The sequence below is a fragment of the Bombus impatiens genome, unplaced genomic scaffold, assembly GCF_000188095.3.
Source record: "Bombus impatiens unplaced genomic scaffold, BIMP_2.2 scf_1506, whole genome shotgun sequence".
NCBI lineage: Eukaryota > Metazoa > Arthropoda > Insecta > Hymenoptera > Apidae > Bombus > Bombus impatiens.
Window position 1 is genome coordinate 558912 of NT_177925.1, and position 16541 is coordinate 575452.

Genomic DNA, 16541 nt, shown 5'->3' on the forward strand with positions numbered 1-16541 from the left:
GGCTGCTCATAAAACTTTGGTCGAGGAGGAAAACGAGCCGAAGAAAGAGAGAAAGAAGAGAGGTGGAACAGCGGGCGAAGGAGGAAGAAAGCGAAAGGAAGCTTGCGAGCTACGAAAAAAGATGGATGGTTGGTGGATGGTCCACTTTATTGCACCGGCGGATATTGTATAGCTTATGGCTACAGGGGGAGGAACGGGAACAGTTCTGGGAAAGCATTTTCCCTGTGAAACGAATGATCTATCGCGCGCTACGCCTACCCACGGACGCGGTTACGGGCAACGAATTTTTGGTCGGTCCGCAGTCTCTGGACAGAAACTCCGGCGAATTACTTGGCGAAACTTCTTGATCCTTCGTACAAGTTGAAACTTGGATTCCGCTTGATCGATTCGAACCCGGCCGCAAACTTTCTCTTCAATTTTCGCACGATTATAATTTTATCATCTGACAGCGCCGTAAAACCGCGACGAAACGACTTTGACTGCGAACCGTCGGTTTTTGAATTTTCACCGGTTTCCACGAATTCGTCTTATCCTACCGCCGAGTTACATCGGAGGAAGCAGTTCCCAATACGCGCTTCGAAGCCGAGTAATATGCCGTTCGTGATGCAATCGTGGGACTTTGCGATTAATTAGCTTTAGTAACACGGATCTCGTTAAAAAGAAAAGAAAAAAAAAAAAAGAAAGAAAGAAAAGAATCGGAAGCGTGCTTTCGGAATCGAAGCTGGCCAGACGTTAGAGGAAGGCGAGGAGATCGAATAGGGAGGTAGAGCGAACGAATACTGCATCAAACCGAATCCAATAACTCCCACGGGATTACAAACCCGACCCTCGGGAACCGAGCGTTCCCCGAAGATGTGTAAGTTGCGGCGAAGAGGAGACTACGAACGAAAATAAGAGAGAAAGGTGTAGGACGAAGAAGGTGTTGGGATAAGGGAAGCTAGTTCGAAAAGGTGGATCGTCGCAGGGCTAGGATATTTCGTTGTGACCAACCAGACGTATATCGCAGCTTGCATTCGTATCAGCTGCACTTGTAGATGGGAAGCTACGCGAATGAACCGGCTACGTGGGATATTTTCTTTGAAAATTTTCAAAGAATATTTCACAGGACAGCAGATGCGGATCTGTAGGAAACGAAAAGTTTTCATCAGGATATCGAACGAGAGAAAATAGAAAGCGATACAGAAGTGTACCGGAGAATAGTTAAGACACATTGTACGCAGGAAAAAGAATTCTCCTGTTGTTTATTGTACCGATTTTCGGATGGCTCGCGCAAAATATCTTCGCGTCGTTTATTCGTTACGGTAATTTATCAACGGCCGATTTATGAATTTTAAAGAGGGAATTTCCCAAATTCGAACATCGTTCGTGGAACACGTTGCGCGACGTACTTACAGATCAATGAAGATCCTGACACGTTTTTACAATGCAAAAAGATCGACGGATAAAGCGCTTTTGACACGAGAATCAAAAGGGCGAAACCGCAACGGTTCGATTAAAAAAGAATAACTCCCGGCCTGCGGTCACGATACACCTCGAACTGGCAACAAATGCAGAAACAAAAAACAAATGAAGAAAGAGGTGATCGGCAAACAGAGCCACCAAACCAAACCACACGAACCATCGTCGGAACGATGAAACAAAATATTTGTGCGGTTTCAACGATTTTCGTGACGCGCTTCGCCAGCTCCCTACAAAATTGAATTTCTCCAGGAAGATTCGTTTACCACCCGTTGCATAACATAGCCATACACGCGTGCACTGACTGCTATACATCGTCGTGTTACCGTATGTGTCGAAGTACGCTCACACTCGCCTACATTCCGATCGGTCGAAGGAACTAGAGGTAGCCGTTCCGACCAAACGATAGGTATATAACTTAGAAGTCGTTCATGGGATTTTGACAAATCGCCGAGGCTACCGCCGCCCTATTTCTCCTTCCGCATTTTCTCCTTTTCGTTCGATCAACCGAGCTCTTAACTTTTACCAATGTCCTCGAACAACGACCGAACGAAAACCATATAATCGTAGCATTTTATAAAATAGTGGATTTTGAATGTATACATATGAAAAATTACAAAATCGTTGAGTCTGACAACAAATACAAAATGGTACTATGATCGTTACACGATATCACGAATTACTAGACATGTATGTATAGAACAATAATCGTGGAGCTTCGAGTATGGTGTACAAAAATTGCGGTTTCATATATACATACCTGGTAGATTTGTAAATATTCGTCGTGTTTCAATTGATAAATACGGAATCTCTTAAAGAACATTGTTTCTTTTTTCTACGCATAGGAAAGCAAATAAGAATTTCGTAATAATTGGGCTATTTGACTGGAAAACAAACTGCGCGAGCCCTTTTTCAGAAAGCTTCTCAGATTCGGTTGCGAGTTGTTCGAAAGGCATCGAGTTAATTCCATCGCTACGTGGCTCCTTCTGCCAATAAAACGTAGAAACATTCTCGATCTAAAACGATCGAAAATTGCAAAAGGTATCGGTCAAGCCTCACACCACCGGCCTGCTTTTCCAACCGGGGCAACAATGTAGCCGCACTAAATCCTCTGCCGCGCACTACCAGAAACTTTTCCACGTAGCTCGAGTTCTCCGGGGTTTATCGGCATTGGAGGCAGTTTCCGGCAGCCAACATTCTTTTTTTCTTGCTTGATATTTCTCTCTTTTCGGACTCTGCCCCTCTTCTACGGAGCTAATAAAATTCAAGGGTCACGCAAATCGAGCGTAACCGGGCAACCTACTCTTTCGAGAGCGATCGAACTTTTGCCTCTCGCTAGAGCCCGATATTACCGTCACGGCACCGCAGCAAAACGACATAACGACGACTCAAGCCGAGAGAAACTGTATTCGACGATCGCCTTTTACGTTTCACAATTACGAATCGTAATTACACTGTTCGAAACAATAAGGAGCAACTAAAGTTGCCACGAATGCCTTTATCGCACGAACAAAATGAACAGAGACGAGCAAGTCATATACGTATATTGTCGTGTTATTCGAACGAAACTGATCGTTTTTAAGGCAATGATCAAAACGAAACGGCAATGATGCAAACGTAAGGAGCAGCCATCAAAATCAAAGTGACTGACAAAATCGCGAGACTGGTTAGCGATGTTCCATTTTGATCGATCGTACTCGTCGAACTACAAACAGATCATATAACTGCACTTCAGACGACTTTTCCCATTTTCTACGATTTTTCGTTCTCGTATAACAGAAGTTCGCATTCGGATAACTGGATTCAATCGCCAAGATTTCGTTCCAGTAAATGGAGTTTAGACAGATAGGGCCTGTCACCGTAATTGTTTCGAGCAACGTACTTTTTCACAATCTATAAGATACAACCTCCCACTTCCATGTATTGCCGATAACGAATCGGTTATTCTCGTAAAAAGTCATTGACATAATTCAAATCGCTGATGAAGCATAGAGCGATCGCAAAGGACGATAGCGCTCTCTAAGTAGAAAAGAACAGACGTGGTCAGACCGGAATTCGAAACGGATCAACGGGATAAAAGAACGATATCGAGACAACGCTATTGTACTTACTGACTAAAGTGAGGAAGGGTATGTTGTGCTGTTGAAAATGGGGCGTGCTGCAAGCTTCTTCCGGCCTTGAAACGGCGCTTCCGGTTTGCACTTCTATCACGTGACCGTCCCTTCGGTAGAACGTCATGCACATGAAACCGCTCCGACTGAAAACAGGAAGAATACCGAATAAAAACCGCACATTCCTTTGCCCTGTAAAAGACTGGTAAAACGTTTCGCCACGCGAACAATAACACGACTGTTTACTCTGACAATGGTACCGCGATTGTAGCGCGCGTCCGGCGCAACCCGTTCCTCAAAACACTGTACTCTTTTTTCCTTTTATCGGCAGAGTTCTTTGCCCTTTTTTTTCTTTTTCTTTCCGTTCCTGCATTCGGAGACTACGAACTTTTTCCCTTTTTATCGTTCGCGTCCTTAGCTTTCTCCTTTTTCTTTTTCCTTTACAGAAAGATGACAATTTTCTTTTCTTTTTTCTTTTTTTAACCGCTCGTGGCGTACAAACGACAAAACAAACATGCAAGAATAGGCAAACCTTATGCTAGCGATCGAAAGCGGTTATACTCACCAACCGACGGTGAAATGCGCGACCAACATAGTCATCGTCATCGCTTGAGCAGCGCTAGACTGTTTGATGCTGTTGCATAAGATCTTTACGTCCTGATCTTCTTGACCCGGAACGTACTGTCCGTCTAGGGGACCGTTTTCGAATCTCGAGGAACTGCTATTCGATCTGGTTACGTGCAGGGAAGCGTTCCGAGGATGGAACGTGTAAGATCTGGTCAGGTCGAGGGTGTGCCAGGTCAGTCCGCCGCTAGAGTGGCCGGTTAACCAATTGGGAAATCGGCACTGGCCGGGTGGCGAGACTGAAAGCGTACGGAAACCAATTTATTTAATGCTGATTGGACTGTTGCCACGAGTTGCCCTCCCGCTCTTTCAACTTCGCTACCGGCGTTAAACGGAACAGCTCCTTTCGTTTTAAAACGTATTTAGAATACGGACTTTGCGATATCCGTCTGTTCGTTCGTTTGCCTCTCGTTTTTATCCGCGTCGCTTAAACGGTTCGTTTCCGCCGACTCGATGGAATATTTGAGAGTGGCGCGGGCCCACGCCAGACCTTGAGCGTAATCGACTCGACCTTGGAATCGTCGCTTTAATTCTATTCGACCGTAGTCGTCGATGGTCGCGCGCCGAACGCCGTCGGGAGACGAAGTCTAATAGCCGTAAGAACGGAATTATCGCGATAATGTTCACCCGGCGAGACGCACTCCCGTACTCTTTGGACGAACGTTTCCGTAGTTTGATCCAGACATTCGCATTCTCGCATCGATCGAGGAGAATCGTCGACCATTTCAATGAGATCGAGAGAATTAAGCGAGCGGAAATAAGAAGAGATCGACGAAGAAGAACGAAAGAGACGATCGGGACGAGGCGATCTCCGAAAATTTCGCAGTCAGCCCACACTGGCTCATAAAGTCCTCGACGTTACGAAACGACAGCCGGTAAAACGTCGACGCAGGTATTCGATAGCGAAACAGAATCGTTCGAGTATCTCGCCAGTCCACTAGAGCTACCCTCCCCCCTTTCTCCCTCTCTCTCTCTCTCTCTCTCTCTCTCCAGAAACTTCCCAACGTGTTCCACTTCTGGCTCGGGGGTGTAAAATCCGGACGTGAGAAGGAGCCACTTCGACGGTGTTGGGTAGAGGGGAAAAGGTTGACGCAGGAAAATGGATAACAAAGAGGGAGCGAGCACGAGCATCGAGAAAAAGGAAGAAGAGGAACGCGGTCTATAGGCCGGTAGATAGATGAAAAAGGAGCAAGCAGAACGGAAGAGAGGCAGGGATGAAGCAGGATAGGAAGAGACAAAGAGAGAACATGGCGAAGCACGGAGAAAGGGATGCCGGAGAATGGGACACGAAGAAGGGAAAAAAAGAGAGTAGCCGGGCTGTAACGACGGAAGGGTAAAAGGCACGATATATAAAAAGTATAGGGGAAAAAGGATGGGAAAATGGGAGGAAGATGGGGATACACGAAGAAAGAGACGGGGCAAGTTCAAAGGAGAAATACCGAAGGAATAGTATGATAAGGAAAGAAGCGTGGGGTAAGGTTGGCGAATGGAGGATTGACAGAGTGTACGTTCGGGCAGTTTTATGGCACGTAAAAGCATTGTTGCACAGCCTGGAAAAGAATGGAAATAATTCAGCGGCTCCCTCGATAAGTCCACGACGCGGACGAGCGAGATACAAATTCCGTGATCGTAAAAATCGAATGGCATTTCCCTTGTTTTACTTGCTGTCGCCCTTTATCTTTTCGTGGTATCAAGCCGCGCGCCGTCTTTTTCCTCCTCGCTTCTCTTTCACTCTCCGTGAATCCGTCTCTCTCTCTCTTCGATTTCGCACGTACCTTTTTCACCCCAGCATCCCCCGCCGCGTCGACCCTTTCCGTTATTTTTCCCGTTCCCCGTCGTGTATTGCCAATCTGCATTTTAACGACACCGATAAAAATCTGACGGAAAGTTGAATTTGTAACTCCCTCGTATCGGGCTGACTGCAAACGATTCAGCCCAGAACGTTGAAAGAGATCCGCCGATGTCGCGATTGATTTCTAATATTTATGTTCCGAGCTACGTGCAAGTTCCAGCTCGTCGATAATGAAGCGGAGTGACGCGCCGAGCTCGCAACTAACTTCACTCCCTTCCAACTTTTAACGAAATCAGTAATTACAGTTTGTAAAATCTCGGAAATCTGGCCGTTAATCGGTACGTTGAAAGTTTCCACGTATAACTGGCGGTTGTTGCGCCTCTTTCGAATTTCCTCTAATTCCATTAGGTTAGAACAATATGAAATCAGAGAAGGGATATGGTTGTCTCGCGTGACAGCACACCGATCAGGTGATTTTATTTGTCCAGTCGATGCTGTCCAAATATTATCGAACGTAGCTTACCACCGGAAATTTCGGAGCACGTCCGTTCGATTAACGAGCAGGTTCGCCGACGTAATTGCCTATTCGGGAAGGGCCTCGTGGCACGGAACACGGTTCGGAGGCTCTTCTCCTCCATGTTTCAAGACATTTCTCCCTGTCTCGGACTTGGTCTACGGCCTCGGCTAAGTTCCCTTTCGCTGGTTAAACCGCACGTTTCGAGCAGTTATGAAAACGCAGCCGAGTAATTTTCCCGGGGTATTGACTCTGCGGAAGAGTCCAGGCTAATTGAACAAACTTTCGAGCCGGCCTGTGGCTGCAGTTAGAGGTACTCAACGACGGATAGATAAAGAGGAAGAGAGAGAGAGAGAGGAATAGGGAGAGAAGCAGGTCGAAAAGGAAAAGGAATAGGGTTGAGAAGAGAGAGAGAGAGAGAGAGAGAACAGCCACGAGGGAAACCGAGCAGAAAGAAGAAAGAGAGGAAAAGATTTAATGTTAATCCATTTCCCGGGCTGTTTCTTGGCGTCGCTCCCTTCCTATTTCTCCGGTGCCGTTTCCACAAGAAGAATTGAGATATTAACGACACGGGCGCTTGCAAGCAGCGAACCGACGCTGTGTGGCGCGCTTGGATCCGAGCAAACCCCTTGTCTTGACCGTTTGCCGGCATCTACCTTCGCCATTTCTTCGACCGACAGTTTCATCCGCGTGTCGGCGACTCTCGCTCGACTAAAAACGATTCGGGAAAGAAAGTGGCGCGCCCATGCCGCGACGAGGCTGCGGGGCGCCGCTTAAAGCGAAAGACTCTACAAATCTACTCAAGTGAAATCCGTTAACGAAGTTTGCCGTGAAACTGTACGCAGTAAGATACGGGCTAGCAAACTCTCGAAGAAGAAAGTGCAAGCCGAAGAAAAAAGAGAGAAAAAAGAGAGAGAAAAAGAAAGAGGAAAAGTTCGGTGGCGCGCGCTCGCGCGAGGGCCAAAGAAAAGAGAGGACCGTACCGAGGAAGTGGAGTAGCGTGTAAATATTCCTTCTTCGCGCTATGGATCCGCCATTTTGACACGACCCGTTAATGACACTGCGAGAGAGCTAAATTTTTCAGACCGTGATTCCTCCGACGATACAGGTTTTCCTTCTTTTCTCCCGAGCTTTCTCGCGTATTTCGTAACCTGACCTTATTCCCGCCATACTCGTTTGCCTTGACGCCAAATTTAACCTAATCGTTAAACTCTGAATACAACTTGGGAAAATACGCTTCTTCGTGTAATTCTTTTACGGAAGTAAACACCATCTGTAACGAACGCTTCTTCTTCTCCAAATACTCAAAGACGAATTACCTAAAGAAATCTATTTTATCGTGCAGCTAAATTTGCTCGAGACGATTTATTCGAAGGAAAGATCTCTCTCTCTCTCCCTCTCTCTCTCTTGAAAATCAATTGTATTCAGAAAGCCACGTACCTTTCATGAGCGTCATGGTTCGAGATCCTTCCATAGGGCTGAACAGACCGTTGCAAGTGGCGTCACCGCTCTGTGCCACCCGGTAGATCTCGGCCGCACCCTCGGGCACCGGTCCACTCTGTAAACCGACATCGTGATCCATGGCTCCTATGCCCATGGCAGCTCTGTGTAGATTACTCTGCACTGTCTGGCCGGCCTTCTCGTAGACGAAGCATCGATATCGATCTTCGTTACTGGACGCGTGTCCGTGATGTAAACGGCCCACCAGGTAACGGCTGCTGCCCTCCTTCCAGGTGGCCAGGCATTCCAGTTCCTCCACTGAAACGGCCAAAATAACCGATTTCATCGTAAATATGGACGACCGACGGGGGCGTAGACGCGATCGGTCGCGTGTCACCCGTCGTTTCGCAGTCTGCGATTTTGTTCTTCGTACGATGAAATTTCGTTCGACACGATTTCGTAAGCATTCGTTTTTTTTCCCGCTAGCTCTCAGTTCGGAATCGTCCGTGGAACAGCTTTTCACCTAGGATATCGATGAAATTGGAGATTCGCGAAGGATCGTACGTTGGACCGGCAAAGGTATATCATCGTGTCTTTTATTTCCGACACGAATCACGAGAATGAATTTCGATTCGGTAAGGCGAGTGCCTAACGAGTTACGCGTCTGTTTTCATAAAATTTTGCCGGCTGATGGAGAACCGACGAATATTTCCCCAATATGTTCAACGTTTTCCCCGGACCCGCTGTAATTTATAGGATATTCCACGATAAAAGTTACGTTCGAACGAGCGATACACGCTCGTGTAGCACTCTCGTACTACTTGTATACCAACTATTGGCCGAACGTATCGTTCAATTTGCAGAGAATTAATACTAACGTTAAGTGAGTTTTAATCCCACAGAAGCCCAATAACAAGGTATGTAATTCCATTGTCCAGTGATTTGATTAAACCAACAAAAGCTATCTCGAAACCAATCATATGCAAATCAAATTCTTCGAAACATGCCATAAATTCATTGTAATAAACTTTTGCGCTTTTCAATGTAAAACCTATAGCTCTTTATTTCTCCTCCAATAAATACAATTTTTAACCCGAAGCTTATTCCTATAAATCCTTTGATTTCTAAATTCTATAACGTTTCCTTCTGAGTACTACTATTGTTAACGTCGTAATCTGCGACGCGCTACTCTCTTATTTAATATCTGTAGAGAAAGCTTCGCTTCAAGCACCTCTTATCGAGTGACTATTCCTTCACTTTGGTTTAAAAGCAGCCCCGCGTTACTTAGGGCGGTCCACCGGCACTGTTCTCATCCGGCGGCAGCGTTGCAAAGCTCGAGTCTAATCCGAGAAAAACGATCCGCCGTTCATCACGACGAGCAGCGAGTAATTTTCGCCAGAGGGTTCGTGCTGACGAGCTGCGGAGGCTGCTAGACGCGGAAAGGCGGCAGGATTCGCGCCAGATCTCTGCATCTATCGGCGGGGATCAAATTCGACGCGGGAACTCGTGGAAACGAGACTGAGCCGTATGCGCCGGAATCTGGACCGGCTGACGAGCAAAAGAGCGAGGACCGCCACCGGGGGAACGAGCTTTTTCGTTCGAATCCTCGCAAATTGCTCGCGGCGTCCTCGCCCCGAAGGATCAGGGATCAAAAAAGGAAGCCGGCTGTGGAGGAAGAGAACGAAGAGAAATAAGGCAAGAAGAAAAAGTACGAAGGAAGAGGAAAAGGGGAGCGTAGCGAAAGAGGAATGGCCGGGGATGGGGATAAAGGGCCGAGAACCGAGGGGTTGCACCGGCGTGGAGGAGGGGGCAGGAGAAAGAAACGTCAGGAAAAAGTGGTAGCCGACTCTTCCGCGAGATGTGATTTAGATACGCGTCTATGAGATCTTGGCTGGCTGCTTCTCTCTGGAAAACCTCGTCGCATAGACGCCGGTTAAGGAGAGAGGAAGAAGATGCCAGTCGAGCAGATGCGCCGATAAAATCCTGTTCTTTAGCCGTGACCTCTTGAAAGTCGCGTTTTCGCCACACCGAACCGATAATTGTTGGTTTCTTCGCGTCGACGATCCTTCTTTGCTAACCTTGCTCGCCTTCTACGCCTCTCCAACAGCTGGCTACACACCTTACCTTATCCTCTTCTACACGGAAATCTCGGTCTCCGATGTACACCCCGCCTGTTTTTATTCGTCGCATCGATCATCGGATCTTCAGTCTTTTTTCACATATTTGTCCTTTTTTCCGTCGATTGGGGATTCCGTCGATTTCGATATCGATCAAACGTGATATGTTATCCGTAGAAGAGTAAATGCTGGCAATCGAGCTTCCCTTTACCGTGGTTTCTACATGTTTATGATTCGTTATTCCGTTTCCGATTTCGTTCAGGATTTGCTTCGATGGTATTCTACGCCGTGCTATATATTAAAAAAGAGAAAAAAAACACCGGCTGCGCTAGAATGGATTTAAGATATGTAGGAAAATAAAACAGCAAGTGGCGTGATCGTAGGGAGAATAGAATTAAACCGTGATAAAGGTTAATCCGCGTCAGGGTGTAAAAGCGAAATCGCACGGGGGAGTCGTAGGTAGATTCACTGTGTGACTTTCTACAATTCATTTGAACTAAGCTCTCGCCTCTTTGATTAATGTTTTTCACGCTTCGTTTCGACGTTTTTATGCGACTTTTCACTTGATATACTGTATTCACCGGATGATATATTGTTTCATCTGTATCGCGGTAATCACTAGGAACGTTGTTTTGATTTTATACGCTTTCTCATGTTCTTCCGTTTATCGAATCGTAAATCTAAAATGGTAATTCATCAGGAGCAACTATCTCGTGTGTGCGTGTGTGCGTGTGCGTGCGTGTACGTTAAAAGAGAGGATCGCTTAAACGCTTTTGGCGCGACGTAATACGAAAAAACGTATAATGTTCTTCGACGCTGCTAAGTACTGTCCGAAACTACGTTGCACGGGGTATATAAAGCTACATTTTTCAGTGTACTCGAGCGATACGGTGCTCTATGAAAAAACAGTTTCGGTGCACTTTGCACCGCTATATGCAAACGCGAGAATCATAGCATAGTAAAAAGAAAAAATTCCGCTCGTTCTACGAGGCAAGGTTTAAAGCCGCTACACGTTTTTCTACGCCATCTTACGTACCATATTGTATCGTATGCGCCACTTATTTATTTATCTCGTTGATTTGACGCGACGTATCTACTCGAGGCTCGCGCAGTTTTACAAATAAAACAGGGGAAATATCGACCGTTAGAAAATTTCTTGTCGCGACAGAGGCAGCAAATCGATCGGCTTTAAATAAATTCCGCGGTTTCATTCACCACGGACCATCAGGCTGGATTTCTCACTCGCTTTGGGACGAACGTGACTTAATTAAGTTTGAATTATGCTGAATTCGCATCGGCTAACACTCCACAAAGGGATTAAGCGGCATCGACGCACAGTTTACTTCTCTCCTTTCCCGGATGCGCGTTCGATTTAATATCGGGCCAGGGTTATAGCCAGCGAGGCATTTGGCTCTCCCCAGCAAATCATCGCGCTCAAAGCCGGGATATTACGCGAACAATTTCGTGAAATTACATTACGCACCATTTAAGTGCACGTGAACGGGTTCCTATTCGGCCGGTTCGGCTATCCAGTCGATCTTATTAATTACCACAACAATCGATCGCCTTTGAGGTCACTAGGGCTTGTTATACGCACGTCGTAGTTTTGACGTAATTTGGTAAAAACGATTCCTTTCGTTGTTTACGATTAGGGGTACGTCCGATACGCGTACGGGCATCGAACGTGTCAATACAAAGATCACGCGAGCGAGATGCACCTAAAAGAGCAACGCCACGCTCGCTTGTTCTACGTTGTTTACCGTGCTTTTTTTTATATGTTTGCCTGTGTGTTTCGCATCAGGGGTTAATTCGATTTAACAGCGATACGCCATGGTGAAGCGTTTTCTGCTAAAATGTCCATCAAAATAAAAACAATTTCGGTCGGTTGTAACCGACGAGACGAATCTTCCTCTGGCAGCTGCGACGCAGTCGATCACGCGCCGAATTTTCCAAAGTTAAATCGATACGCGATACCCTACGCTTTGTGCAGTGTCGCGATCGCATTTTGCAAAATACGCTCCTGTTACTCGTACATCGTTGTTCTTCCATGTTTTTCCAGAGTATTATACGCGTATGGACAAAAGATTCCAATGATTCGTAGAATTTCGTTTAGACTCGTCGTTTCAACGACTGCTCGAATCGTCACGAGAAAATCGGAACATCGAATCATCGACAGTTCGCAGCCGTGTCACTGGCAAACTTTTTGGCCCACTGCTGAGAAAGACAGCGAGCTGTGAAACTTCTCTTCTTTGTTACTTGGTTCGTACGTTCGTCCGTTAAGATTGCGCGGTACTTGAACCGCAAAAACGACGAAAGCCCTTCGAAAATAGGGAAACTGTTCGCGGCTGCCTCTCGATCGAGAACTCCTGCTGCGTTCAATCCACCGCGGAAGTTTAACGAAGTCCAAACGGAGCAAAACGAGTCGGTGGTTTTGCGAGCGGGGACCTTCGTTAGGAAGGGAAAGCGATGATTCTCAGCTCGTTCAGCCATTTAGCCCTGTACCTCGTTCTGCTCCAACGACGTACAGGTTCCTTCATAAGAGGCATTTTGTTCAGAATATCCTGTATTTTCGTATTTCGAGAAATAGCTTCTTCGACCGATGGTGCTTTAACACGAAAATTACTTACAGTATTTTATAGATTATTCTCCTTCTCTTGTCTCCGTATTTTTCTTTTCTCTGCGTTTCGTTGTTTCGAAATATTCGCAAGTATTTTTTCCAATCGCAAGTATATTTTCCTTCGAATCAGGAGCGTTCTTAAAGCATTAATATATCAAGGACGACGCGTAAACGTCGTGGTTTCCGAATCGTTCTGCAGCCATCTCCGATAAGAGGGACGTGACAGGTTCGACATGGCGGCGACTTATCGTTTTTCCTGGCCGTCCTTCCGTTTAATTTTCCACCACAGAAATCGTTAGCTCGGCAAACCCCTTATCGGATGTGCGTCTAATGGCAAACGTTCGCTCCCTCCTCCGGAAATCGAGCTCTCCCTCGTGTCGGGCCGCGACTAACGAATGCACGGACGAAAATCACATCTAATCGTCGCCCGACCCCTGACCCTTTGAACCATTAATCGAGCGTACGGCCTGGAGGAGACTTTGTCGAAAGTTTGGAGTGTCTGTCGCCGAACGTGCTCCCCAAATTATGGTTTCTTAAGTGTGACGATTTCGAACGGGGTAGGACTATAAACGTCGTTAACCCTCCGAGTCATTTGCTATTCATCTCTAACGTTTATTATATCTAACACGAATATTGTCGAGGGCTCATTCGATTCCCACGAATCCATCGATACAGTGGAAAAGATTAACCGTGAGTCGTAATGTGGTTCAATTCCGAAATCGCCGTTAGAACTATAACGAATGTACCGTTCACAGGCTAAACTGTTAACTCCATTTTCCGAAATATTCTACATTTTAATGGCACAGCGCTCAATTTGTACACCCCATCTTATATGATTCCCTGCGAATAAAAGATTCAAACAAGGATATAATAAGTCGTTAAAACTGTAACGAATCCATAAGTTGTTACTTAATGTTCTCGATCTGATTTACCGGTTTGTTAACTCTGCTAATCGTTTCGTTGACCACTTCCACTTGTTCGGTGAAACTATCTTCTTCACCGAAAATACCTTGTGCAAATTTTCAATGTCAAATAGAAACCCGGTACGATTTGCGTATTTTTTCGCTTTCTCGCGCGTCTTTCTTTTCTTACATATACTGTGCATCGGCCCATAAATGAAGTACAATAATAATGATAATAATATAAATAGGTAAACGAGCGAAACGAGGTATTTTAAGATAGAGAAATCTTATGAAAAAAAGCTCACCTGCGCTCTCGGAAGCAGATATATCGGGACACGCCTGGTATCTGAACAACAATCTACTATCGTCGGTGCAGGTGTCGACGTTGCTGACGGGTACCGAGCAAGTTCCGTGACCGCGGTTATAGGAGAAGGTCATGGGTCCTCGAAAAGGGCACGGCACAGGTGTAGCCTCCTCCCGGAACATCGAATAGAGCAGGGCATCTCCCGTGATGTATGAGCACAGTGATGACAATGAATTTCTGCTGTGACAGTAAGCTGAAACAATCGATGGGAACGTTTCAATTTCAATCTAATATTAGGGAGCTAGATTCATCCACGTTCATGTAGGAAAGTAATAGTATTCACGAAGAATTTTCGATCCTATCGCTTATTTCGAAATTGCACTTACATCGTCGATTAGTGACCGATTAATCGTACTCCTGCCAATTGAATCGACTTATCTATACACGAATACTCATTATCTGAATGAATAATAGTAGACAGCGAGGAGCATTTATAAACTCTTACGTACACGGTTTTACATTACGTTGATATAAATAATTCAGCTTGAAAAAGGAGATGGACGTCAAGTTAGGTTTTCTTGCAAATACAGAGTTATTCCTTCCAGAAATATTTTGTCATTCGTATTCTCCGGCATTCCGGTATCGTATACTCTGACTAAGGAGCCACGTCTTGTCGTGCAATTCGTAACTATCTATAAATTATCGTTCGTGCAGTTGCGCAACGATTCGAAGCAACGTCTTACCGTGGCACACGAATGTGACACACGCACACTAGGATGCATTAACTTTCGTCGAACAGCTATAAGTTTTTTCCATGTACAGGCCGAGGTTGACAGGAAGTCGGGCCTCGTGGGAAGGGCAAATGGCGCGGGAGGTGCACGAGGTAAGCAGACGATGACGAATCTTCTCGAGTAGGAAGTTCATAGGCGGTAGTAACTTTAACCAAGGATATTCTCCGCGATTTCTTTCTCTTCGGCTGGAAAAGTGGCGAGACGCTGGGCGTTGCGACTCGGACAACTTTTCCACGCGCAGGTGTTGCCATAGTTTGTGAAAAGTAGAACGGCCACCGCCTTTTTTTCCTCTGACAACGTTTAGATAATAAATCTGCTTCTCTCGGACAGTCGTACCAGACACTTTGTTATTCACCGAGCGCGAATCAGTTGTTTCGATCGGCCATGCGTAACATGGCACACGTTCATCGAGGAAGCGAAACGGGAAATGGTGTAGGGAAAGCTTTTCCTTGGCAAAAATTATCCGCGAGGGTTAAAAATCATCAAATCGTTGTCAACGATCGTTTCAGCGTCTTCTCTCCTGGCTTTCACGTCGTTTATCTTCGAATCCGCTCGCGTTTCGTCTTTAGTTTATGACGGCATCGGATTGTATTTTCAACAGTCACATCGTAAGTTTCTATCAACGTGATTCGAATAGCGACTTTCGGCTATTTCGTCCGTTCGTTTTCCGTTTACTTTACGATAAGCGGAAATTTAGTGAAAAGAATTTCGAGCATCCTTTCGCGCGTATACGTGACGCGACGAAGCTTCTACTGGTGCGCGAGAAAAATTATTCGAACAAAGGAACATTTATTTACACGAACGGCTGTGCGAACTATCGTCGAGAAAAGGGGATAGGAAACGAAAAGAGCGAAGAAGAAAGAAGAAAGGAAGGCAAGTTGATAGGAAGAAGGTAGACAGATGTAATTTTCAAAGCGTGGAAATGGAAAAAGTGCAATGCCGTGTCCTTCCCCCGTTTCCAAGTTTCCCTCGCTATTTTTCCCGTTGGCTCATTTATTTATTTATTCTCGCGTGAATGTTGGCTTCGTATCATCCTTTTGTTCGTGTGCTCGGCCCGGCCAGGCCGGCTTTTCAAATTTTCATTGTCATTTATTCGTTATTAGGACCGACTCCCTCTGCCAACCCCGCTGCGTCGCTCCACGCGCCCCACGAAATTGCGTCCAACCGTCGTTTCGACATAATTAATTTGCCCTTCCGAAAGTATGTCCCACTGATTAATTAGTCGCGCTTTATTTTCGTCAGTCACGAATGACAAACCCGAACGAAGAGAGTGAGTATCGCGGAAGAGGGTGGCGTTAGCGAAATTAAAATGAATTCGATCAGCCTCTCCCTTCTGCCCAATTTCCGCACCTTCGCTGAGAGTTCGCCTATCGAAAAATGCTCGGTCGATAAAGTTTTCTCCAGATTTACGGATTAACAGGATTTTAATCGAATCGGTCATACGCGAGCGATATAATTCGAGAATTATAAGGCGGCAAAAGGTGCAATCTCGTGTTTCGTCCGGCGAATAAGTCAAAGTCCGGATTCTTCTTTATCCGGTCGCGCACGCGGTCAATTAAATTTAAAGCCGCTGGCGGTAATTCCGTCTCTTAAACTTTCCGACGAACCGGCTGCCAGCAAACGCTGACGAACAGCAGCAACTTACGTTTTTATTTGGTGGTCGCGTATGTGTAGTTAATGAGCGGGGGCGGAACAGGAAAGGGACAGGAAAGTTAATTTTTCTAACGAACGGCAGGGGACGGTAGCCGGAGGAAAATAGGCCGCGTTCTGGAGGGCGAATCCGGCGACGTTCTTTGTAGAGTCCTTCTTCTTTACCTTCTCTTCTTTTTTTTTTTTTTTTTTTTTTTTATCGGAACGATGACATATTCCTT

General features: G+C 45.9%; 1 protein-coding gene across 6 annotated transcripts in view; it reads right to left on the minus strand.

Moving 5' to 3' along the window:
• Positions 1 to 16541, minus strand: part of LOC100742326 — a 268312-nt gene that overhangs the window by 31948 nt on the left and 219823 nt on the right. For all 6 annotated transcript variants that reach the window (XM_033324140.1, XM_033324139.1, XM_003494084.4 and 3 more), the window contains 4 exons: positions 13881 to 14132; positions 7940 to 8257; positions 4135 to 4432; positions 3570 to 3715 (listed from right to left, as the gene is read on the minus strand). In XM_033324140.1, coding sequence (XP_033180031.1) covers positions 3570 to 3715; positions 4135 to 4432; positions 7940 to 8257; positions 13881 to 14132 — 1014 coding nt within the window. The remainder of the gene's footprint in view (positions 1 to 3569; positions 3716 to 4134; positions 4433 to 7939; positions 8258 to 13880; positions 14133 to 16541) is intronic.